The sequence below is a fragment of the Branchiostoma lanceolatum genome, chromosome 7 (assembly GCF_035083965.1).
Source record: "Branchiostoma lanceolatum isolate klBraLanc5 chromosome 7, klBraLanc5.hap2, whole genome shotgun sequence".
NCBI lineage: Eukaryota > Metazoa > Chordata > Leptocardii > Amphioxiformes > Branchiostomatidae > Branchiostoma > Branchiostoma lanceolatum.
Window position 1 is genome coordinate 9,119,506 of NC_089728.1, and position 27,261 is coordinate 9,146,766.

At 38.9% G+C, this 27,261-nt stretch overlaps 1 protein-coding gene and 1 long non-coding RNA gene across 3 annotated transcripts; one reads left to right on the forward strand and one right to left on the reverse strand.

The window, feature by feature from the left end:
- Window positions 1-475: 475 nt before the first annotated feature.
- Window positions 476-26,937, reverse strand: LOC136439066 (lysophosphatidylcholine acyltransferase 2-like). 2 transcript variants are annotated; one of them, XM_066434220.1, is made up of 14 exons: window positions 26,702-26,937; window positions 22,482-22,615; window positions 20,426-20,646; window positions 19,277-19,450; window positions 18,892-18,950; window positions 18,195-18,229; window positions 17,695-17,749; window positions 17,295-17,377; window positions 16,885-17,010; window positions 16,403-16,444; window positions 15,373-15,523; window positions 4,265-4,363; window positions 3,691-3,832; window positions 476-2,966 (listed from the first exon to the last, which is right to left on the reverse strand). In XM_066434220.1, the coding sequence occupies exons 1-14, from the start codon at window positions 26,804-26,806 to the stop codon at window positions 2,785-2,787; spliced, it is 1,608 nt and encodes a 535-aa protein (XP_066290317.1). In that variant the 5' UTR covers window positions 26,807-26,937; the 3' UTR covers window positions 476-2,784. The 2 variants fall into 2 exon arrangements, with proteins under 2 accessions (XP_066290317.1, XP_066290318.1); XM_066434221.1 differs by lacking the exon at window positions 16,403-16,444 and having other exon boundaries at window positions 26,702-26,936.
- Window positions 5,730-14,254, forward strand: LOC136439079 (uncharacterized). Its single transcript, XR_010756484.1, has 4 exons — window positions 5,730-6,021; window positions 6,269-6,546; window positions 6,956-10,297; window positions 12,113-14,254. It is a non-coding gene; the product is annotated as an uncharacterized lncRNA (long non-coding RNA).
- Window positions 26,938-27,261: the final 324 nt, after the last annotated feature.

The window sequence follows — 27,261 nt, forward strand, 5'->3', positions numbered from 1 at the left end:
TCATAACTATGTATTGCGATGGTTGGGATTTGCAGTTGATCAACATTTAAATCGGCAAAATATGACAATTGCGTGCACAAACGACTTAACGAACACGCAATTCCCAGTAAGTCACACCAACGAATTTGCTTTGTCTGTGGATCCTGTCTATGAAGTATCGCTGTCATAGTTCATAAGATTGTGTGTTATCAAACCCATTTGTATGCACTTATTCATTTGTATGTACATGTATGTATGTATGTAGTAGACCTTACGAAAGTCGCTGTGCTTTTGTTGTGTCAATAAAGATCTTCTCATATCCTTTGTGTTTCAAATCATCAACCTTGGTTGAACAGCAATGAAACATCATTACTGTGAAAACAATCATTAGAAATTTTGCCTTGATTAGCACTTTAGCTAATTACTAAATCAGCAATAGGTCACACCACCATAAAAATATATTTTGTACTCAGCACCCAATGATTCAAAATAGTCATTCAAAATAGCCTCCTTTTAATGCGTTCTTTTCCTTTAACCCCTTTCAGCGACAAACATCTAGAAACCATAAAAATTGCTGTACATACAAGTTAACTTTTAAAAAAGTTTAATTATACAATATGCTGTGTATGAAATAGTGCAATTCATAATACCTTAGTCCTGAAACTTAACTCTGATTAACCCAGATATGAAATATATTTTTAGCAGTACAATTCATGCACTTTAAAAATATATTACATAACCATGCTCATTGTATGTGGCTTGCTAATTAAAAATACCTAAGCTTAGAAACTCATTATATACATAATAAAAGTACAAAAGCACATTACATGCGTATATACAATCACATTTTATATAAAAACATTGAACTAAATATGCAACAAAGTGAGTGCATGGCTAAAGTGTTGTGTTTCTAGAATAAGTTTTCACCCTGATTATCAGTGTTGTGATCAATCCATAATGATAACACCCTCTAAAGTATAGACCATAACGTGCAACAAATAAAAGAAAAAACGTTGCAGGCGCTGTATATGGCTTGACGGCTGCAAACATTAGCATGCATAAGTGTTGGTTGTCAACATTGCTAAGTTGTATAGCACCTATGATAATAACACAAGTGGCTGCCACCAAAGCTTATGATATGAAGCTACTGTAGATGTCAGTATATGGCATTCAACCCTAGCCTGTTTCCCTGTTTTTCGTGCCAAAGTTACAAAATTGTGACAGAAACCAAACAAAAAGAAACAAGACATACTGGTATTTACCATTTCCCTCAGAATGGATAAATCTAGCATGTGCAAATTAGAGAGCATATGTTTTGTTCATACATAAAAACTACTCTATTGGAGCTACAGTACAGCCCTTTCGCTTTTTTCTCAAATGTAGAGTTATGGCAAGCATGTCGCACACTCTTTAACATTAAAGTAACCTATTTTGGATACAATAAATACCAGCCAAAATATTAGCCACCAATTTCCCCTTAAAGTAACCTTTGCGTAAATTTGATCAAACACATTTCAATGAAATATATATTACCAAAGGTTATGCAATGCAAATTCCCAACTTCAAGGAAAAGGTTACTGCATATCTTTGCACAAAGCAGCATATCAAAAGCAACATAGAAATCTTTTCTTGAACCTTTAGCATACTGAAGTAGCTGTTTGGCACCCTATTCTCTATTGTTTATAGAGTTAGGCAGCAGGTAGAAGGTTAAAACAAACTAGACAGACTTGTTTCATCACCATCCATCTGATAATGAGCAGCTTACATACTGGCACGTTTCCTCCTCGTTTGGTCACAACAATGTAATGAGAGTGAACGCTCATTCCTATAATTGTCCTCTGCCAAGAACATTTAAATTGTTTCTCTCGGCAAAATCATAAGCGGAACAGCTAATCAAGCAGAATTACTTTGATAATAAAACTTAAGGCTTTCTGATAGTGGTCTGCCCTCACAAAATGAGCCTAATAGTAACAGATGCATCACAGTTTATCCTAATCATCGATACATTGTATTCTAAAAAAAAGGACTTTAGCAAAATTCATCTATTTCATCCTAAAATTTCAAGCAGGTTTTTCCAATTTGATACCATAAGATTTCTTATCCCTACATGTATAGTGAAAGTTATGTTACTGATTCATTATTGTAGAGGCTAACTTGCACTGTTATGTGGCAGGCTTATGCATTATCTCTTATTGTTCTAAGTGAATAATGGCAATGGGCTCATTGGGCTATCAGTCCCACTAACTACAGTTATTTCAACTCAACTTTGGTTGCAGTTTAAGTTAACTATAAATAACCTTTGATAGTTAAACTGTTGTAAGGTAACATTGGGACAGTCATTTAAAGAAGTAAAAAAAGTCCTGTTGAACAACAATAGCAGCAGTAGCAATTTTGTCAGTCATATTTCACATAGTAACTCGATATACATGTACCTACTTCTTCTGCCAGCCGGACTAAAAGACTAGGACTTACTGTATGTATATGCACTGCAAATAACCTTAAACAGCAAGAAAATATTATGTAGTACAAACTGCAATGTACAGATAAATGTAGACAGAGCCTTTACAAAAAGAAGGATCTGTTTTACTTTCACACTGCTTCAATTCTTTTATGGAATAGAAATCTGAAAAATGACCAGTAATAGTGAAGATTGTATTGTATATTGTATTCATCCCTGGCTGCTCAACTAGCAGCTTATTGCTTTCCAGGATCCTTAAATGCGTAAGGTTTCCTTTGTTTAACCACAGTGTGGCAATATCTGAGGGACAAAACATTTTCCCAGTAAGCCACTAACTATGATACATGTCAAGCTTCTTTCTTGCCTTCCACTGGACTCCCCAATACTTCCAACTCAGGGCTATAATCCTCTTCAACATTTTCTATCTCTTCTTCAACACGTGTCAGTTCTTCTTCATGCTTCATGTCCTGGTAGGTCTTAAACAGGCCTGCATACTCCGGATGGACTTTGGAAAAAGCTTCAAACTCATCTAAAGTTGAGGAAAAGAATTCAGGTCTTTAGTAAGAAAAATATCTTTGTTCTTTGCTATTTTCATTCTTTTCCTTGTTTTAAACATGTGAATACCCGGTATCTACTAGTACTGTGAAACTGAAAAACACAATTCTTTTATAGATTGTAGTACTGAAAGGAGACCTTTTCTAGCCTCAAACGTACATGATGAATACAAAACGTGGCACGGTGGAATTGTGGTTAGGGTTCTTGACTTACAAGTAGGTTCTGGGTTCAAATTTGGGAGGCCCCAGTGCTGTGCCCTTGGGAAAGGTGCTTTACACCTTTTTCTCCACTCAACTCAGGTAAAAATGAGTACCTAGCTTTAGTCAGGGACATCCTTTTGAGTGGGATGTAAAGCGGAGAGCCGCACTTCAATCAATTTGATTAAATCCCACAACATTAATTGAAAAGAGTAGGTGTCCACCCTGGTGTGAGTGGATCAAACCTTACAGTCCGGTCTTACACAGCTTGTACTTGATGTTATGTCATACCTGGGTCGCGAAAACGTTTGATACAGATGTTCCGCATCGTGTGATAATTTTCCGTACGGGGTTCTACTTGTATCACATGGGCTTCCATAGGGCCGGTACCTCGGGCGATACGGAATACACCGTGTTGTATTCTATATGTACAAAATTGCTGTGTTTTTGCTCAAAAGCCGTTTACTAGTTATGCGAAATAAACAAATATTTGGCACTTACCATAAGTAATAAAACCATTCCCATCTTTGTCCACTGCTTTGAAGAGATCAGAAATGTCCATCTTTTCCATGTTGAACGCACTGCGCAGAATTGCTGCCAGGCTGTCTTCCGTGATCTTACCATTGCCTTCTGTGTCAAACATCTGAGAAGAACAGGATCACCTTTAGCAACTCTCTGCTAATCTACAACTCTAGATCTGAAATGTCTATTAACAATCTACTTCTACATCTACGTCACTGTAAAGAATCCCATGCTACTTCTACATTTTACATGGTGCAACTACATTATGTAAGCCTTAGCAATTTCATTTGTGCAAGACTACAATTTTGAAGAATTGCACATAGGCCATTTTCTGTAAGTAGTGTGTATGTTAATACTATATTTATCACTGGGCACATGCCTATTTCCATCATCCTCAAACACAATGGATTAGGTCAATAAAACATTACTAAATCTAAACTGAACAACAACATGTAATAGCACTATCACAATCAATACACTATACACACAGATACATGTATTATAGATTTTAAAGCACAGCCCACGTGTGTACATTTTGTATTTGAATTGTTACCTTAAAAGCCATCTGCAAGGTTTCCTCTGTGTTAGCAGGTTGGGACACAACAGACAGGCCAATGACATACTCCCTGAAGTCAATCCTTCCAGAGCCATCCTATATTAAAAATGATACAGGGAAGAGTAATGAAACATCTCTGAAGATTCGGTTGAATTTTCATCAAAGCTATGTATGTGTACATAATAATATACCGGTGCAATACAATATGCCTGAAACACAATTCTCTTAGTGGCAAACAGATTCCCAAAGTGTATTGTTAGCTTGAAAGTTCATCTATTATAATATAATATTATGATATAACAATTATCAGAATGTAAATACATTAACTACTGTATAATTTTCAACACAATGGGGAAAATGGGACTTAACCAAATCATAGATTCTGAAGTAGAGAACTACTAATTCCTTTACAAAAACAGAAAAACAATAGGTCCCATTAAGTTTAATCCTGCTTCTGACAGAATTTATTGTCTCCTCATTATAAACATCTACATCACTGTCAACAGATGACAAGTGATAGATACATTTATCACCTAAACCTTCTCAATGGGCATGCCAATTTTGGTTATAGTGTTAGCCATTATGGAAAGCATTAAGTAATGTATTTGTCATCTTGTTTATACATGAAATTTGAGCAGGTCTTAAAAAATACCACTATTTAAAGTGCACCATATGGCAACATGTGCAGTTGCTGCAACCCAGGTAGGTACTTATGTATAAAATATTGGTGAACATCAGTTACTTCTGCTGTGGTGTGTTACCTGAGTTTCATTTCAAGGGGTTTACATTCAGAATAAAAAGCCTCTTGTTTAGACAGAGATTTGCAAATTAAGCAAAGTCCAACTATTGACCTAAACATCCAGGACACTACTGAATGGGGCTAGGTAAATTATTGGCTCAAACGTTTTTCAAAATGCCTTTAAATTCTATTCAGGATAACAGTAATACAGTAATACAGTAAAGGTCAAAATTAGAAAGTACAACTTTCCAAAAGTGGCATCTTCCTCCTAACAATATAGTTTCCTTCACACTGGCTTGTGCTGGAAGCTGCAGTCTATAAAACCTGCAGTTTAGCAACTGTTATTTGTACCACCATGGTACAGTGATAATGCCCAAGATCTACAAATTATATGACTTTGTAATAATATACATACTACAGGGTACTAATGGGATTATGAAGAATAAATTCTTTTATCCAGATAAATGGAGGCGTAAAAAAAAGAGGATTGTGCTAAGCTGGTGTTAGCATGTGCTATGTACACTTACCTAATAAGGACGCAGCTACAAAATTAATGTGTATGAACAAGATGGCATTTGGGGTACAACAAACAAGAGACTTCTACATTCTGCATTAGGTTTAAAAATGTGAGGAAAATTTTCAACAACTGGTGTAGTACAGTTAATGTATAATATCTTATATATTACATTACATTATATTATATTATACAGCAAATGTAGAATATAACATACCCGTATTAGACTGCAGAAAAGTTGCAACACTGGTTTTTCTTGCAGGGTAACAAAGACAGCATTGTTACAAGAATTGCTTCTTGTTTTAATTGTGATGACATCAAGGGAAACAATGCCCTGTCAGCATCTGGACAGACAACTGAATCAACATTCTACACTGCTACAACATTACTCTCTGTCACTCTCTCTTCTCCAAATACTGTACCAAGGATTCAGGGACTGACACAATAGGTGTACATGCATCAGTAGGCACATGGTCACCATGGAGGCATCAATGTAAGATGGTAAGATGCAGTTTACAAAACCATTTCCTAGAAATGAATATCGTGTGATCACCTAGCCAGCTGTTGCCATTTACAATAGGATTACTCACTCCCAGCTAATCCTTTATGCAGAAGCACACATTATGTATGCAACGACACCATACTGACACGCCAGCAGGCATGTAGTAAACAACCTCCATCCTAATAACTTGTAGAATTTCTAATAACTTTGGAATGTAACAATCCTCTTCCGTCCTCTTCTGCACAGCTCAACTGTCAGTACACAGTCAGAACTGGAATTCCATCCATCTTTACCAAGCAGTGCAAGTAGGGCATCACTGTGCAACTAACAGTCCACCAAAAGGCTGATGCTCAGCAAAGGCAGGGGAAAACAATTGTGGACAGGAGGAAGGACAGAGGAAAGGAGGAAAACGACACAGGAAAGACCAGTGTTTCAGCATCATTAATACATGTATGTATTGACAAAACATATGGAATCATTATGAGAGCAGCAGCTGAAAAGCAGTGCGTCAGCTGAAATTACAGGTGAGTTCTAGATATGCGACTCATCGAATTTTCCGGTACATGTACATGTCATCATTAAGCCTTATCTATCCAGTTCAAGGGCAAAGCAGCAAAATTAGGTTCTTTAGATTCCTGAGACAAATAGAAAGAAAACATGTTTCCACTGGTTACCTATAGCAACCTCAATGCAGCTATTTCAGTCTAAAATGTAGCTGTTTTGATGGAAAATAAGGCAACACGGTATCACAATGCGACCTAATCTAAGACTTTTATCTCAGCCAATGTTTCGTCTACTATTGTCAGCTGCCTTCATCAGCCTCAGGGCATTTAAGGAACTCTGTTACTCTTTGCTGCAATGCCATCATGTGTCAGATCACATCTAACAGGCAGAACAGTAAGTCTGACTAAACCTTCTGGGTTGTCTTTGCAGCTTTCCGCTGTGAGCAACCATCACAAGAGGTATGGCATCTACAGTGGTCTCCAACATGTCAACAGACAATGGCACAGTTACAGTCCCCCCTGTCACCATGCCTACTGTGATCGGGCCTGTGGGAACTACGATCGCTGTCCTTTTCCTTCTCTTAGGAGTTTTTGGAAATGCTTTGACCATCGTAGTCTCTTGGAAACTGAACAAGCAAAAAAAGCAGTGGACTCACGCACTTGTCATCAGCGTGGCAGTAGTAGACTTAGCATACAGCCTGTTTGACATGCCCCTGAATATTGATACCTATATCCACCTTGGATGGAACTCCTCAACTGTGCTGTGTCACATCCATGCTTACCTACCAAGCATCGCTATTACCATACAGGTGACTCACAATGCATACATCATCTTCTTGAAGCACCTGATTGTGGTTCACAACATTAAGAACATCCCAGAGGGGAAGACAAACTTCTTAGTAATAGTGCTCCTCTGGGCACTGCCAGCCCTGTTTGTCCTCTTTGGTGTCTTCTGCCTTGAGGAGAACACTGTTGAGTATATTCCAAAGATGCTTAGATGCACTGTTAAGCTCTGTCGACATTCACAAGTAGGGATGGTGGCTCTGGTCATCTTGTTAATTGCCATCACTTACAGCCAAGGCCGGATTTACTGGTATGTGAAAAAGAGTCATAACAACATACAGGACTGTAACATGGCGCCATCTGTCAACAACATCAATAGGATCCATCGACAGCAAGAAGCAACACTAGCTAGAACATTTACTATCTCTTTCATGGCAGTCTTGACAGCATACACACCAATGACTGTCCTCAAGGCTGTGGACACAGAAATGGAACAGCCACCTGCACTGTATTTCTTCTGTACAGCACTGTTTTGGACAGCAGCATTTGTAAACCCAGCAGTGTATTTTGCAACAAACAAACAGTTCAGAAAAACTTGTCTGCAGTTGTTTATGCCTGGTGCCTACCAGCCACAGGTCCAACCAATCAACAGACAAATTCCTATACCGGTATTGGAGAAAATGGGACAACCAATGGAGGTACAGGGTCAATCAATGGAGGCACAGGGTCAGCCAATGGAGACAAATGAACAACTACTAGTATCAATGTCACAGGGGCAACCAATGGAGCCAAATGAGCAACCTGCTCAAAAGTAAGGCCAAATAATGCAGTCACAGGCTCTTAAATTCTCATCAACAACACATTTTACCAAGGAGGTTTAAAGGCCATTTCATATCGAAACATCCAATTCATAGGAATAAATATTTCTCAGACTGAAGACCATACATGTAGTCTGACTGCAGAAAGTATGTCAACTAGCTGGTAGGATACAACAGCCAAATCTGCAAATGGAACATACACAGACATGTATATGACTGTACAATATTTATATGTGGTATGGATCCGCAGGAAAGGGCTTTGCAACAGAACTGAGTCAGCTTACAGATGTGATTTTTGTGGCAGAGACTGCCATTCTCGTATAGGGCTGTTTAGCCATAGTCGATGCTGTAGGGCTGTTGTGAATTAGGATTTTACCATGGTCAATACTGACCGACGGAGGCCATATATGGGATCAATGAAGTCCATCTCTTTTCTTTCTTTCATATTTATGGCCAGATGTTACTGATTCTACATTTATAACATCATACAATGTATATTTTAGTCCATCATTTATGATTCTAAACAATCTGTACCACATTGCCTAAGTCTGAAAAAACTTGGGATGAAAGTTAGTGAAAAATTGGGATAAAAGTAGTGCTGAATTGAGTTACCAAAATATATGTAGTATGCTTTATGTATAATTGTACATGTATGCCTTGGTGAAAAGTAGACATCATGTTGTTCAGGTAAAAACTGTGAGTACATTATACATGCTATATTTCTGTCATTCTGTATCATTACAAACAATCTCTTACTACATTGTATGCATAGTTTTCATATTTATATGCTTTTCAGACCATTTTTCATGAATAGAAGATACTGTAAGAAGGGAAATAACATCATTAACTGTTTATACAGCAAATACATTTAATTTCACTCTCTCTCTCTCTCTCTCTCTCTCTTTTTTATATACAGTAACCAGCCCACCATTTGTTTAAATACATGTAGTCTGGGACAGACCAAAACAAAGCACATCTGTCCTTTTTTTGTACACAACTCCCTAATTTTCTAAACGTTTGCATTTGTTCTTCAGGCAAATATATGTGACAAATTACATGTAGATGCAACTTATAATGTAAAGAAATTACCAAAACATTGATTTAGTCCTTATTCCTCTTCTACCCTAGGGGTGCCTTTAAGCCTCATAAGTTTGTGACCAATCCATGTCAAAATTGTGAAAAAAAGGGGACTTTCAGGTCACTGTGACCTCTCTATGCAAAAAGTAAAGACACAAACAACACAATTACAATTCTCATGTAAATCAGCTTCTAGCTTCCAAAACTGGTTTTGTCTCAAGGGATCATTGACGGAAGAAACTAATTACTTCTTCTTTTGTCTTTGATGTTATAATTATAGCCCTCAGGCAAGAACATTCAAAAAAGACTATTCTAATCAGAGGGCACCTCCCTGCTTCTGGTTAGTAGTAGGAAACAGAATTTAGGAAATGTTGAGTAGACAAGAGTAGGCTTTCCTCCAAAACACTTCTCTGGATTTCATCCCTGGGAAGCTAAGCAGAACAAGGATTGGGATTGACATATTAATCAGTACCTACTGATTGCACATCACAACAAGAGGTTGCCATGGAGGTGTTAGTTGGAGGTCTATTCCACCAAGGAGGTTGATTCCACAGACTCACTCCTTCCTGAGAAGGAGTATGTTTTGATCAGCCACTCACCTGTTGCCCTTTGCAGTAGGATTTAATACTCCTCCGTAGTAATCCTAAAAGCATGTGTACATCACATCTGCCGTGACGTCATACTGACGTCAGAAGGGACTCTGGATTGGAAAGGCACTTTGGCTAAGACACAATTATTCCTGACCAGATCATCATGATTAATGTATACGATTGTTATTAGCAGTAAGTCAGCCATTCTGCCCAGCTCTCACCACCTCTGTGAGTAATATTGAAGAGACAATCAACGTCCGTCCGGCCCCACTGCCGTTCCAGAGAGAGTTTTAGTCCCTGTTTTCACCATTAGGCATCATCGGACCAGAACACTACATTGCAGCCAAAAGGTAAATTCAGCAAGTGGGTCAGAAACAGTGTGAGCACTGCATGCCAGTTTCTATCTCGTGCATCGTAAGACTTTGAGCTGGCAGAATAAAGAAACCCACAGCATCAACACGAGACCAGCAGCTGTGAAGCACAGCGTGAGCTGGAGAATTACAGGTGAGATTTATCCATCATTTGAGCAGACGTAATGCACAATTCCTGTGGAAGTTTATGTTCTTGTTAGGTTACATCTAAAATGTGTAGACAGTGTGCATGTGGAGCTTAACTTAAGTAGACGTCTTGGTGGCACAGTGGCAGGATGTTTGGCCCAGAACCCAGAGGTCCTGGGTTCAAATTTGGGGTTCCCCGTTGACGTTGTGTCCTTGGGAAAGGCGCTTTGCATGAATATCCTCACTTTAATTCACGCAGGTGGAAATGAGTACCTAGCTCCAGTTAGGGCTGTCCCTCGGATAGGACATTAAATGGAGGACCCCTGTTTAAGGAGAGCCACACCTTGAGCACGTTAAAGAACCTGCTACACTTAAGTAACAAAAAGAGTAGGGATTCTAATCCCGGTGAGAGTGGATCAAACCTTACAGTCTGGGCCAGGTTGACATCTTGAAAAAAGGAGATAGTCACCGGTCCTGTTATGTCAATACTTCCACAAATGTGGTAAATCTGAATAAAAGTGGAGCTTATAATAACAAATTCCTTCACTCTGTTGTGTTTTGTACAGTAATGGCATCCTTGTAAACATTACAGTAATGGTCCATTTTGACATTTCCATCCTCTTTCAATTTTCTATGAATTTGAAAAAAGGAACAAAAATGATTTTGTTGTCATAACATACAAAAAGAAGTACCGTGCCCTAACTGCAGTATATTTCAAAAGAGATATTGATTATGAAGGCTAAAATACATTTGAATGACATTTGCATACGATCCTTGAGAGTTATTGACTAAATATGACATTCTCAACCGGTTTTTCCAGTTAGATCGTACTTGAGTGTTGATTCGTTATGCCAGTACAATCTAGTGACGCTGAAGAAGAGCGATGAATTCTTTTTGTCACTCGAAACATCTGGAAGTAAATCTCAGAATTTTATCCATTTGTTCTTCAGGCAAATATATGTGACAAATTACATGTAGATTCAACTTATAATGTAAAGAAATTACCAAAACATTGATTTAGTCCTTATTCCTCTTCTACCCTAGGGGTGCCTTTGAGCCTCATAACTTTGTGACCAATCCATGTAAAAATTGTGAAAAAAGGGGACCTTCAGATCAGTGACCTCTCTATGCAAAAAATAAAGACACAAACAACACATTTACAATTCTCATGTAAATTAGCATCTAGCTTCCAAAACTGGTTTTGTCTCAAGGGATCATTGACAGAAGAAACTAATTACTTCTTCTTTTGTCTTTAATGTTGTAATTATAGCCCTCAGTAATGGTCCATTTTGACATTTCCACCCTCTTTCAATTTTCTATGAATTTGAAAAAAGGAACAAAAATGATTTTGTTGTCATAACATACAAAAAGAAGTACCGTGCCCTAACTGCAGTATATTTCAAAAGAGATATTGATTATGAAGGCTAAAATACATTCGAATAACATTTGCATACGATCCTTGACAGTTATTGACTAAATATGACATTCTCAACCGTTTTTTCCAGTTAGATGTACTTGAGTGTTGATTCGTTATGCCAGTACAATCTAGTGACGCTGAAGAAGAGCGATGAATTCTTTTTGTCACTCGAAACGTCTGGAAGTAAATCTCTGAATTTCATCCATTTGTTCTTCAGGCAAATATATGTGACAAACTACATGTAGATTCAACTTATAATGTAAAGAAATGAAAACGTTGTTGTAGAGTTTGAATTATCTTTATATGTTGTTTACCTGGATGTCCAACCTTCATAAACATATATGCCCATTGTATTCTTAGAACAGTACTGTCAGTCTCACTAAGTCCTCAGTACTTTCCTTTCAGCATCTAACCATCACAAGAGGTATGTCGTCTACTGTGGTCTCCAACATGTCAACAGACAATGGCACAGTTACAGTCCCTCCTGTCACCATGCCTGCTGTGCTCGGGCCTGTGGGAGCTGCCATTGCCATCCTTTTCACGTTCTTTGGAGTTTTTGGAAATACCATAACCATCATAGTCTCCCGGAAACTGAACAAGGAGAAAAAGCAGTGGACTCATGCACTTGTCATCAGCGTGGCCATTGCAGATCTAGCGTTCAGTTTATTTGAGATGCCCCTGAATATTGATACGTATATCCACCTTGGCTGGAACGCTTCCACTGTGCTGTGTAAGACCCATGCTTATCTACCAGGTGTTCTTGTCGCCATACAGCTGGCTCACACCACATACATCATCTTCTTGAAGCACCTAATTGTGGTTCACAACATTAAGAACATCCCAGAAGGGAGGACAAACTACTTAGTGATAGTGCTCCTTTGGATACTGCCAGCCCTGTTTGTCCTCTTCGCTTTGCACTGTCTTAATAGCAAGGACAATATTCATTATATGCCACAGATTCTCCGATGTCGTATTATCCGCTGCCGGAATTCACTCACAGCGATAGTGTGTCTAGTTATTTTGTTGGTTATTATCATTTACAGCCAAGGCAGAATTTACTGGTATGTGAAAAAGAGTCATAAAAAGATACACAACATTACTGCCGCTTTAAAAATTAACAGGATTCATCGACAGAAGGAAGCCGGACTAGCCAAAACATTCACCATCACTTCTATAGCCGTCTTGTTAACATACGCACCAAACACTGTCCTCAAAGCTGTGGACGAAGAAGTACAACAACCACTTGAGCTGTATTTCTTGAGTTCAATGTTGCTTTGGACAGCAGCATTTCTAAACCCAACAGTGTATGTTCTAACAAATAAGCAGTTCCGAACAGCTTGTTGGAAGTTGTTTGTGCCTCAGACACAACTACAACCAAAGAAGACACCAAGACAACCATTAAAGGAACAGGAGCAACCAATGGAGGATGGGGTACAACCAGTAGAGGCACAGGGAAATCCAAAGGAGGCAGCGGTTCAAGAAATAGAGGAAGGACAACCAGTGGAAGAAAAGAAGCAACCAAGAAAGGAAAAGGGCCAAAGTTCACATTGTCAAGCTTTTCAAACAGAACTAACTTCACCATCAAATCATTTTCCAAAGGCCAGAAAATGTCAAAACGTTCAAGAGACAAGCATGCACATTTCCATGATTGAAGACTCCAAGTACAGCATGTCTTCAGGACATAATGATTGACAGTTAAAGCCTAGACATCAGCTGGAACAATCTGGATCCATCACCTGCATGTTTGCTATCCATGGTCAGACTTCAGTCAGCCTTCTAGTCCTACTTTTTCCCAGGCTCTGATCTGTATGTTACTAATACTGTACACATCAATTGAAATAAGAGCAGTGTACCATGTATCTTATCCAGTGTACATGTACATGCATCTGATATCAGGCAATTAGCAGGTTTATTTTGCTACATTTTGCAGGTTATATTTGGCGACATGAATGTTGAGATACAGTATGTTGTTGACTGTCTTTAAGTGGTTGAGACGCTGCCCATGGCAATGACATTGTGATGTCCAGAGTGCTGCCATGTCTCACAAAGCAGAAGGATGCCTACACTTACATTGTACACTGTACATGTACATTATGTACATGACTGTACATCAGGTTAAGCTGTACATGTAGGTTAAAGATGATTAATTGCTTGCAAAAGATACTGTTGATAGAAACAGAGACAATGTGGTTATATCATCATATTACTAGTAAAACATTGGTGGCTGTAATTTAGGATAGGGATAAAAGATAATACAAATATTTTCAATAGTTTATGCTGTTGCATTTTGTAACTTACAAGCAACTGAGTTAAAATCTATGTTAATAGTGTATTCCATATTGTTTTTTTACAATTCAGAATCTTCATGTAATTTACTCTTTGCCATTATTTCATAAAAAATGGCACTATATGTCTTGTCCTCGTGACGTCTCTACTTCTAGTTGTTCATCATCATGTTTTTGTTTCATGATCACATGGTGAAAAATCTAACGTTAAATAGAACTTAAGATTTTTACATACATATTAAAGCACATTATTCTAAACATGTTTATGCTGTTTTGTGTCATCCTTCTAAAAAGATGAAAAGTTGAATCAAAAAGAAATATTGCCTCTGTTCCTTGTGTGATTGATAAAATCAACTCCGGTCTTATATAGAACTGACAACTGACTGTATATCTCAGATCACTTCGGACAAAATATATAAAAAAGACAATGTCTACCTACCTACCTACCTACCAACCCTAATCTTTTCAGGACCGTAATAGATCAGAAACTCAACATTAATTTTTGTGGGTTCATACGGTATATACAATGTATGTGTATCAAATTCATATTGGGAGCAGAAAAATTTTCAGCAAAAAAATGTAATTGTATGTAGAGTAGAGTAGAGTTTAAGGTAATGTAATTTATCTAGGAAGGATCATGAGCATGTTGACACATGGATGCAAATCAATTCTTTTTTAAATTTGTCTAGATCTGATTTCTAAAAATGATCGTCATTCCTGTTTTGGAAAATTTCTTATTTCTGCTTTCTGAACTGTGCCCATGATCCTTCCAGTAGTTTATCACACTTACCACCAGGCTAGCGTACTTACCCTGTCATACATGGAAAACAACTCCAATCACACTTACCACCAGGCTAGCGTACTTACCCTGTCATACATGGAAAACAACTCCAATCACACTTACCACCAGGCTAGCGTACTTACCCTGTCATACATGGAAAACAACTCCAATCCCACTTACCACCAGGCTAGCGTACTTACCCTGTCATACATGGAAAACAACTCCAATCACACTTACCACCAGGCTAGCGTACTTACCCTGTCATACATGGAAAACAACTCCAATCACACTTACCACCAGGCTAGCGTACTTACCCTGTCATACATGGAAAACAACTCCAATCCCACTTACCACCAGGCTAGCGTACTTACCCTGTCATACATGGAAAACAACTCCAATCACACTTACCACCAGGCTAGCGTACTTACCCTGTCATACAAGGAAAACAACTCCAATCACACATACCACCAGGCTAGCCTACTTACCCTGTCATACATGGAAAACAACTCCAATCACACTTACCACCAGGCTAGCCTACTTACCCTGTCATACATGGAAAACAACTCCAATCACACTTACCACCAGGCTAGCGTACTTACCCTGTCATACATGGAAAACAACTCCTTCAGAGGCTCTGTGACAGGCAGGTTCAGGTGCTTAGCAAAGTCATCAATGCCAATCACACCACCCTCCTTCTCAGCAATATTGCTGTACTGCTTCAGTAGTTGGCGCATGTCCTCCAGTTTAAGGCTGGTCACAAAAGGAAAAGAATATCTTCATAAAGGTTTATGTGGACTTTGCAAAATTTGTTGGGAAAACGAAATTCTAAGCTAAGTTTTACAATTCAGCCTTTCCCTTCCTTTGCTGTGTCCCATTATTTTGTAGCCAACTGTTACAATAGTTTAGAGTATGTTTTAATCCATACCTTTGGAAACCCACTTGGCTTTAATTTGTGTCATGTGATCAAGAAAATTTACACTTTTCCAAACATGTGTGATTGTCTATTATCTAATTTCTGCCTCCATACCATGGGCTCACCCATGTACAAGATTTTTATCACTTTTAATATAACATGTTCTTGAAACAACAGATTAAAGAGATTCCAAAATTCTTAAGAGTGCAGGAATCTATATTAGTAAATGATTTAGAAGGATGATATCTTATTTTCAAATCACTAACTAAACGTAGTGTAGATTCTGTCTATTGATTCTGCTGACTGCATGAGGCTAATCACAAAATGAAATTATCTACTCTCTTTTTTATTACAATAGTTAAGATTGATCGCAACCATAGTTTGGATATTATCTATAGCTTTTAAAACAGTAAAAAACAGAATCTGATGCAATTTCAAAATACAAAATCATTCATGGGTTTTCATTGAAATTTTAGCAAGCAGGATGTCATGATTGATTTTTGGGACACTGTTTGCTTCATTTTCCAATATTTCAAGGCCAAGCAGTATTTTTAATTGCAATACTTCTTCCGATGGAAACAATAGGGGACCATATTAGAGAATTAGATGAGATGAACACATCAATTCAATCCAAACATTGCTGTTTAGTGGAGCTTGTTTGATTAATCAGCTTTCAAGGATTTGGAGAAAAAGAGACAAGTTGAAAGACCCAGCACCTTTGAGGAGTTTTGTGTAGAGCACTTGGTACAAGTACCTTGCTGTCAAAACAAAGAGCAAGGTTTATCAGATTCAGAGAAGATGATATAGACATAAACTATCAAGTTTCCTTATTCAAATTTGACCACAACAATCTTCTTACTGAAAAATTTACTTAACTTCCTACAAAATATACATTTTTTTCTAATGCCGAATCATTCATAACAAATTACATAATACCCTGGGAGCAAGACCCCTGTATTCGGCGCGATCGCCCACCTCACGCGCGCCCGAGCTTTACTGGCCCCACTGCCCCGGTGGCCCCTCACTAGCAGAGAGTGGGGGCGTGGTGGATCGAACAGTGGTGGATCGTCAGGGCCAGTGGGACCGGTAAAGCTTGGGCGCGCGTGCAGTGGGTGATCGCGCCGAATACACAGGGTCTGGCTCCCAGGGTAATTACATAATGACAGAAAGAGACTAATCTCATACAATAATAACTCACCCCAGCTTTTCCCGAAGCTTCTGGAACTCAACCAATCCTGCATCCATGGGCATGTCACTCTTCCCTGCTGCCACCATCAGCATGCAGTCATCAAACGTGTGGTCAGTGGTGGGGATATTCAGGACACTGATAAAAATGGGTACAACATGATCATTACGCTCATTATGATAACATTCAGTATACAGTGAACCTGTCTATAACAGTCTCTAAAGTGACTGGCAAAATCTGACAGGTGACCACTATATAGAAAAGGCTGATTAATTGACCACGGGCAACAAGAGACACAATAGCTTTCAGTACCCACTGTATGTAGAAAAAGACTCCCCTTTTTTACTCAAACCTGACTTTGTCATGTCAAAGTAGACAAGACAGTACATTATACAAGATAACGAATGTTTCCCAGTACTTACGCTGCAATCTTAGCTCGGACGTTGGCTGCATATAGCCTAGCATTTTTTTTCTCCTCTTCACTTGGATGATAGACGGGCAGAAACTGCAAAAAATATATCAAAATTCTAGCAAAATGTCATTCTTTTGGTGAAAATGAAATATATATTTTGATCGACCACACATGGTCTCTTCTTCTGCAGTCCTAGCTAATCATAACCAGACGAGCGTTGGGATCATTCCCGGCCTGCCGTCACTGCCTGCGGATGCGAAACGTTTCGCTAAAATTTCATTCTTTCATACGATGTAAACCTTTTTGAAAAGTTTTAAATTCTGGAAAGTTGATACACACTGTGACTGACCATACATTTATAAACAGTACAGTGGACTACATAGACATGCAAGCGAGCCAAGAGGACATACCTCCACTTCCAGCCTGTTGTGGAACTGGCATAATGTATACCAAAGGATCTTCAATCTATAATAAAAGAAAGAACAAAACTCAGTTTGTTTAATATACAGGATCTTTTGAAGGTTGTTAGAACATATTAGTATTCATGGACACAACATAGTCCATACTAGTACTACCCTGAAGTACTGTAAATGGATTTCACTTCACGGGTTGATTTCACAGTAGGGAGAAAATGGAATGTTCAAGGTGGTTTCAAGTTCACAGTTGAAACAAGGGGGTTGACAGAACAAGCATTTTCACTGCTGTGTTACTATTAAGTGCAGTGAAGGGGTCCCCACAAAAACTGTGAACATTAAACCACAACAAAGGTTTTAACATTTACAGTCAATTCCAAGTCACCGAGACCGAGAGGGTTTTCAGATAATATTTGTAAAAGTTTGCGGTGAAGAGCTTATCGCGAAAACTGCGAACATAAAACCACCGCAAACATTTCTGCATTTACAGTACTCACCCTCCAGGCCCCTGCCACGTCCATGTAAACGTGTCCTGGAACATCCAAAATTACTTTAACACGTGAACAGTTTATTTTTAAATTCAATATGTAAGAATATGGTATTATCTACATTTCTCTTTTAAGTTTTTCTCATAATATCCAAGGTCCTAAACATTCTATTTTATCAACAAAATTGACTGCCATAAAAAATAAAATAAAGCTAGGTGCAAACATCACACCTAGTATGTAAATCAGCCTCAAGCTTGCAGAGCTGGTTTTGTCTCAAGGGGACAGACACAAAAACTCTAATTACTTCTTTTTGAGTAGCTTCTTGACTAACTATTCTTGAGAGAGAAGAAACTACTAGGTGATCAACATTAGTTTAGCAATAGTTCTCAGTTTGTCTATCTTTTAGTTTTTCAATGTTAGAATGTAGCTGCTTATCTATTCATGTTTTGCATTATGCTTCCTATAGACCACGTGTGGTCATATGTGCATGTAGCCCATCTGGGCAGGAATATGCAATAAAGAGTTAGACTATTATTATTATTATTATTATTGGCATACTACTTCTTTTGTCTTTACTCAAGAGGTACCAATTTTTTGCAAAGAAAACATCTATTGTCATTGTAATACATTTTATGTTTGGCTGGTGAAATGAGATAATGGATATGGATGGCTATAAGAAGGAATAAGAATAGTTTAGAAAACTCACCAGTTTATTTGGGTATTTGAGGGCTACTGGCTGTACAGGCATGCCTGGGAAGAATGCTCCTGTGAAGGAAAAGTCATCATGCATGTACTAGTATTCAAAATTCACCTTTGTAGCTTACAAGTCAGCGCCATAGATCTACATTTTGTTTACAAGGCAACTTAAAACCCTAAAGGCTTAGCTTGTGACCTGTAATCCTTATCATAATAATCTGAAGTCTACACACAAGTGACATTTCAGCTTTATCATTATCCAAATCAGCATAAAAATGTTTGAATTCTTTATCTCATTCAGAGCACCAAAAATATTACTATCATTGATATTTAGGATGCTTACATTATATACCCACACAAGGTAGCAAGATAAACTTTCATAATATTTAAGGTACCTTGTTTGAAGTTGATAAGACAGGACCGGTTAGTACAGGTGCCCTCTGGAAAGATGATGATCTGCGGCCATGCACCTGCAGACTGCGCCCTTTTCTTGATCTCCTCAATGGTATTTCTTCTAGAGTTTGGATCCTCCCTGTCGACCAACACTGGCTGGGTGGATGTTGTCAAGGCTGGAAATGCCACAGTTGGAAAACAATTATCTAGTACATTTTAAAGGGTAAGTAAATGTAGGTTAATCCCATAGCCTTTTGGGGGGTCTATAGTGGCAGTGGGTTGTTATCCACTCTGTCTAGGGCACGGTATTGGAAGGCAGTGCCCATTCCTCTCCTTTCACTGCCTTTCACTCCCCAACCGAAGTCAGGCACCCATCATGTTACACCTGGGTGGAGTGAGGAAAGTCATGTAAAGTGCCTTTCCCAAGGCCAGGAATGGACTCCGAGACCCCTCGATCTCGGGTCTGCAAGCCTAGCCACTCGGCCATTCGACACCACACCCAGTAAAATTTAGAGGAACATAAATGACTTGGCTTTGGTGCCACCTATACCATTTCTACACATAGCGAATAATAGTGATTTTAAGTAATTGCTATGAAAATAAGCATTATTCTAAATCAGGGGACACACTTTCAAGCCCTAGCATGCACTGTTAACTTTTAATACTAAAGTAGTAAGTGCACATATGTTCAGTGGATAATATGCTTCCATTATTGAATATTGGACCTTCAATCTTAGCCTCCGATGCAGAATCCTCCCGGCTGTTTTCTTTTTCAAGTTACAGTTTTGGCCGGCAATAACTTGAATAAGAAAAAAAATGCAATAGTATAAAAACTGTAACTTGAAAAAAAAAACAGCCGGGAGGAGTCTGCATCGGAGGCTACTTCAATCTTAATTTTTCAAAGACATGGAAATAAAGGGCCCTGATATCTTCTAGGACTTGTTGCTTTTAAGATTTTGAAAGTATCTTTTTGAATGCCCAATACAGCATTTTAGCTGAAAAGCCTGGTATCCAAACGGTTATAGCTTCCGAGTCTCCTCTCTCTATTTGCGGAGAGGCGACTCAGGAGCTATAAAAGTATAATAGGTTTGGATACCAATTTGTTTCCGTCGATCTTCTTTCAACACTCTCATTAAATTAAAGCTATTTACCTCCAATCAAAGGTATGGCAGAATTCTCCTTCCTTGACACACCACTGGCCAATCCCTCTCCGACAAAGATTGTGATGATGTCAAAGTAGGTGGAATGTGGCGCACAAGTCATGAGGGGGGCCTCCGATGACGGGGCTGGCTTCCCACGTATTTTGATGTAGTGAAAGCCCATGAAGAAATACATTGTACGGCCCATAATAACAAGCATCCTCTTGCAAAACCTGTCAATGCCATTAGAAGAAACAGAAAAGGACATTTAAGTTGAGCGTTTGTACCAATGCCTTTGCTACACAAGACACTTGGAAAGAATTTGCAACATGTATTCAACCTTGCTAGTATATATAAACAGGGTGCGAAATACTTTTTTGAGCCAGGTTGCCCGGTGGGCAACCTGGGGGAAGAGCTAGGTTGCACATCAAAATTTCAGGTTGCCCCACCTACATTCACCATTTGCGGTGACATAAAAAATGACATCTTTCGGGAGCGATATAATGGGATTTTCGAAAAAATTGGGCATAGGTTCCCCGGCTGGCCCCTATCCGGGGGCCACGGTGCCTCAAGTTCAACAAGTTGAAAAATACACAATGGTATTTTTTTTACTTGGAACAAGGCAAGTAATGATTCACATAACCTTGAATGATAAGTAAATAGATAACTCTAAAACTTATCTATTCACTAACATCCTGGAAAGTATTGGTTTGGACGGTTTAGAACAAAAAGGTGTTGATTTCTGTGTTTCAATCGAAAATTTACCGAATTTTATGAAAGTGACACTTTTTGTGAGCTTACTCGGCTTAAATTGGGTTCTCAGGCTTCATAATCTTGGGTTGCGCACTGCGCTAGCTGCCTGTGGAAATTAGTTGCGCCAAGCAAAATGTGCTTGCGCGGCGCAAGTGCGCAACCGGGTATTTCGCACCCTATATAAATATGTAATCAAGACTCGAGGCCGGAGAGACCTGGACTCAACATAAGCAAGCAAATAAGCAACCTTGCTGCTGAACAAATTGCAATCAATACACGTAACGACAGAAAAAAAAAGCCAAATTTTAAATTCCAATTGTTACCATGGGTTGGGGTTTTGTGCGCGTGAGAAATTTGCGCGTGAAAAAGTTGCGCGTGAAAAATTTGCGCGTGAAAAAATAAAGTTCAAGAAATGTGTCAGAAAATGTGCACTACAAAATTCTTAGTCAGAAAAATGTTACCCCATGATATGATTTTGCATCTGTTTCCTGAATTTTGGGTTCGAATTTTAGGTCCCTTGGGAATATCTAAGCTGACTCTCAAGGGATTTAAAACCTTTTTGGAGGTTTTAAGCTTAAAACGTGAAATAAGGTTACCCACAATGGAATTAAGTATCTTATTGTTGCATTCTACAGTTCAAAATGTTGTTCTTTCAATCTTCAAGTGATTTTTAAGTGATTTTCAAATGTTAGGTTTTCACGCGCAAAAAAGTTTGAAATTTGCGCGTGAAAGAATTTGCTTGAGAAAAGATTAAATTAGGCTAATAGAATGGAAAAAAAGCTTCAAATAGTTACATTTTACAATACAAAAGCTTATATAAGTAAGTTGACTATGTATTTATTAAAGATTTAAGTGATTTTCAAATGTTTAGGTTTCAAGCCCCCAAGAGTTTAACTATTCCCAAGGGACCTATTCCCAAGGGACTAAAAAATCAAAAGTTTTCAAACCATATATTCAGGTGTCAGATGAAAAATTGTATCATGGGATCACATTTTCCTGTCTAAGAAAATTATACTGCACATTTTCTGACACATTTTAAAGAAATGTATTTTTTCACGCGCAAATTCTTCACGCGCAAATTCTTCACGCGCAAATTTTTCACGCGCAGAAAACCCGTTCCCGTTACCATTATGTTTTGACCCTTTTTCTAGTATGATACACCTTGAGGCAGTAGTAGTCATAATACCCATTAATCATTATTAATATTATTGCTATACATATGACCTCCTTTGGTCAATGTACCCGTTATGTGTTACGAGAAAAAACAATTCGATAATGTTAACATAAAAAGCAGAAAAGGAGTCCTTGTTTTTACTTTCTCCAGCCAGCCATTGGTTTGGATGCGTCCATGCCCATTGTTGCAATAATTGCTATCAGCCATGACAGTAGCAGAAGTATTAACAGGAACAGGAAACGTATTGGTGCTATTGTAACACTTCCAACTGCAATCTGGAAGAAAGATAAAGAAATAAAAAAAACATCACAAATTCATCATACATGTTTAATTCAAAAATCATACATTTACGTAAACCAAGGAGGGGTAAAACCTCATTGAATATAACATTCAGCAAGGTGTTTCGAAAAAGTGCAAAATGATTATTCTGTTTTACAAAGCTGAACACGATCAGCTTTGTGTTTGACCAACTAAGTAGATTAAGTGGTTAGAAGTCAACAAAAGAACCAGCTACCAGGTTAATTTAATTGTTCAGTTGTCAAGGGAATAATGAAACTAGGGCATCACAACAATATCAGTAACACAAAATGGACTGGTCCCAAATTCTTGAATACTTCTCTTCAGCTAGGACATATATCCTACATGGGATTGCGGAAAAGGCTGGGCTGTCTACCTGGCCTGGCTAGCTGGCCTGTCTACCTGGCCTGTCTACCACGTCAGGCTACTCAGATCCCCCCATTCATACCCCCACAAATTTTCAGACACGTATGCAGTTGCCCTCTAGCGGAATGTATCCAAACTACACCCAGTGTATGGTATAGCATGTAGCGTATTGACCAGAAATCTATATGTAAAGTAGAAATAAACTGCTGATCTAGATATTTCGGTTTATTTTTGTGAATTTCTATTATATAAAGGGTATGCAAGCAGATAAACAGTACCAATGACGGAGAAGGAAACGGTTCTCGTGGTTGGTGCAGCGAACCGCGATACTACATGTAGCAGTTTGGCTGAACAAAGGAACCACGTAACCGGAGCTGCCTGGCTGTAGGCGAAAAAACAGATGTTGCCAGAGGGCGGGCCAGAGTATGTCCCCTGGCATCAAAACAGAGGGGAGAGGCTATGTGAGCACGTGGCTATCGGCGGAAGTTGACAGACTAAAAATGACTGTCATTTTCCCTTCATGTTACCGAAGATTTTATAGTCATCATCGTACCGTATTGTCTCTAAACAAAGGCAAGTCCTTTCGTAAACTAACTATGAGCTTCAGTATATAACTAGAATTAAACTTCACAGCCGCGTATTTATAATATTTTTAGCGCTTTGCGCTGGAGAGTTACGACATTTTGTTGGATAAAGGGTAGCATTTGAAGCATGAAAAATAACACTAACATACTCTACAACTAGCGTTTTTCCGTCACAAACAAACTCAGTCTTTTCAAAATCTTCAAAATTCATTTTGCTAACAACAGTGCAAGTATCGTTGACGCTGTCTTGCGTTTTACGTTCGTGGCCACATTGAAAATCGCATGATCGAAAAATAGGGCGGAACGCGGAGAAGTTCTAAACAGCGCGTGCCGTGTTTAATAGCTCGAATTACCCAAGAATAGATACACTCGCAAGACACAGGTGTGGGCTTTTGTATATTTCAAGAAATATTTATTGTATGTTCTGTACAAAATGGAAACTACAAGTAAACATGAAGAAAACTAAAGTTGTAACTTTCAACAAATCTGGACGATCAGTAAAAAAAATGTGAAATTTTCCTTTGGCTCCGATACTATCGAAATAACAAATTCTTATTGTTATCTGGGACTATTGTTGTCCTCATCAGGTACTTTTTCCTTTGCAAAAAACAGTTGTCCTTAAAAGCACGCAAAGCCCTTTTCAGTCTCAAACCGCTCTTTCGCTCACCTCTGTCCCCTAAGGCTCTGTTAAGAATATTTGATGTGTGCGTTAAATCTATTATGTTATATGGCAGTGAAGTTTGGGGCAAGGACCATTTGAATGACAGGTGTCGGATTGAAACTATACAGAACCGTTTCTGTAAAAATATTCTTGGAGTGCACAGAAATTCCAGTAACATAGCAAATAAAGCAGAGCTTGGAGTGTTCCCGGTAGATTTAGACGTGTCAATCCGCATAGTTAAGTATTGGTTGCGCCTCAGACAACTTGATCCTTTGACTCATCCTTTACAAGTAGATGCTCTATTGTATCAACAGTCTTTCCAAGTGAATAGCAACAAGAAAAACTGGTTACAACATGTGAAAGATGTACTTGACAATTGTGGATACTCCTTTATCTGGAACGCCAACAATCTCGATCTAGACATACAACATATATGTACATTGTTAAGAAAAAGGCTGACCGACATTTACATACAAAAGTTTTCTTTATAAATTATCTATCGATGACAGTAAGTTAAGATCTTATAGGAATGTTAAAACAGAATACTCAATGGAAAAATATCTTTCCAACAAAGATTTTGAACAACGGTCAGCTGTGTGTAAGATACGAATAAGCGCACATCCACTAGAAATAGAAAAGGGTAGATATAAAAAGCTGCCCGCTCACGAGAGAATGTGTAAGTTTTGTACAATGAACGAAGTGGAAAATGAAATACATTTCATTTGCCATTGCCCTCTATATGACGCCGAAAGAAACGAATTATATAAAACAGCTTCCGTTAATTCTCTTAGCTTTCACCATTTGAATAGCTTACAAAAATCCGTATCACTACTAAAATCAACAAACCCACTTACGATAAAAAAACGTGGGTCTCTTCATTTTCCACTGCCTTCAAAAAAGAAGTCAAACCCAACCATAGTCAACCTTAGTTAACTTAGAACTTTCACAGTAGTCTAGATAACTATTTTTGATTCCCATGTATTTCCATGTACTTGTTTGTCTGCAATTAGCCTTCGGGCATGAATTTGCAATAAAGTTATTATTGTGCGGTGTCATCCTGGAATATTCCGTGTTCCACACTGAGAAATTCAGCCGAGTTGAAGGCCATGTTGGCAATTAGCTCGTCAGTCCCCCCAAAACGTGAAATACAAACCGATTTTTCAGTCGTCAGTTGCTGGTGACTGTTACGACTCGAGCTTAGAGACATGCTGCGACCTTGCTGTTTTCAAGATGCGAACTTGAATAGTCCATTGTTATCATATACGGGCACGTACTTATGAATGAGCGCCGTATGCAAACCCACTGCTAACGTTACATCTTTACGGTATGAAATGTCAGTGTTATAAACCATGAATTGAACTACTCGCTGGATGACCTCACACCTACAAAGTTTATGAAGAGTGACGGGCTAACAAAGATCTATCTCGCTAGTTACACTGTCGGCCCAAAGACCCTTCCGGATCGACCCGATGCACACCATCGTATGATGGACGCGTGTACGACCTTATCTCCACAAAGGTTGATGAAACTTAACGCTACATATCATCGAATTACATGCCATACTCTGGCCCGCCCTCTGGCAACATCTGTTTTTTCGCCTACAGCCAGGCAGCTCCGGTTACGTGGTTCCTTTGTTCAGCCAAACTGCTACATGTAGTATCGCGGTTCGCTGCACCAACCACGAGAACCGTTTCCTTCTCCGTCATTGGTACTGTTTATCTGCTTGCATACCCTTTATATAATAGAAATTCACAAAAATAAACCGAAATATCTAGATCAGCAGTTTATTTCTACTTTACATATAGATTTCTGGTCAATACGCTACATGCTATACCATACACTGGGTGTAGTTTGAATACATTCCGCTAGAGGTCGCAGCTGCATACGTGTCTGAAAATTTGTGGGGGTATGAATGGGGGGATCTGAGTAGCCTGACGTGGTAGACAGGCCAGGTAGACAGGCCAGCTAGCCAGGCCAGGTACACAGCCCAGCCTTTTCCGCAAACCCTATCCTACATAATGTCCTTGCGTTCTGTCTTTGTGAATGCTATTGTGATATAAATTTTCAATACTTTGCTATTATTTTCTCAATAACATGAATAACTTGGTCCGGTCTATAAAGATTTGTCTCTGCGAGCACGGGCGAGGCCAACGAATTACAGATCAGCAACAACATTGTTTTCTTTTTCTTTCTCACCTATATGTGTCATCTTATCATAATTTTTGAGGAAATGCATAATTAATGGTGTATTAAAAAATCACGTTTCCCAAGACCACAACAATAATGAGGCCTGTGGGGATATTTCGAACCCTAAACTTTAAATTCAACCTGATCTCATATAAAATCATGCAACTTGTAATGTTGCCATAACCTCTTATGACCAGTCGATGCCCCCGTTTTAAAATGTACTTTGTACATTTACATAGGGGTAAGTGGGGGAGGGGGGCACTTACCTGGATCTTGTCCAATGTTGAAAGACGAAGGTCATGTACGAACGGATTTCTGATCATCGGCGCGATCAGAGACTTCTGCCGTGGGAGCTGGAATTTTCCAGGCATGTTTAACCTATGTTAACGCTGCTGTGTGCATTGAGAAATTGGTAACTTGATGTTTAGACTGTGATCGGGCGCGGGGTATGTCAACGTTTACTGTCACTAGTTTCAACGCTTCCGGATTCCGAATGTTGTCCGATTGGCATGATGGGTAATTCCACAGCTCACAAAAAAGGCGGGAAAGTCAAAATAGATTCGACTTTCGACCCTAGCCTCCTTTGCAGGCTTTGGGGGCCGGCGTTTAGGATATGTTATAAATCGAGAATCAGCCGACCAAATATCTCTAATATTTGCTCAGCTTGCATTGCATGAATGTCAGACAACTCGGCACCAGGTCCACCAGGACAACTCGGCACCAGGACGACTTTACTGAGTGCCAGCCTTTTTAGACTTTTTAGCTTCCAAGCTATGGCCGGCAGCGGAGCTTGGGTAGCGCAGCGGAGCTAGGGTAGCGGACGGAA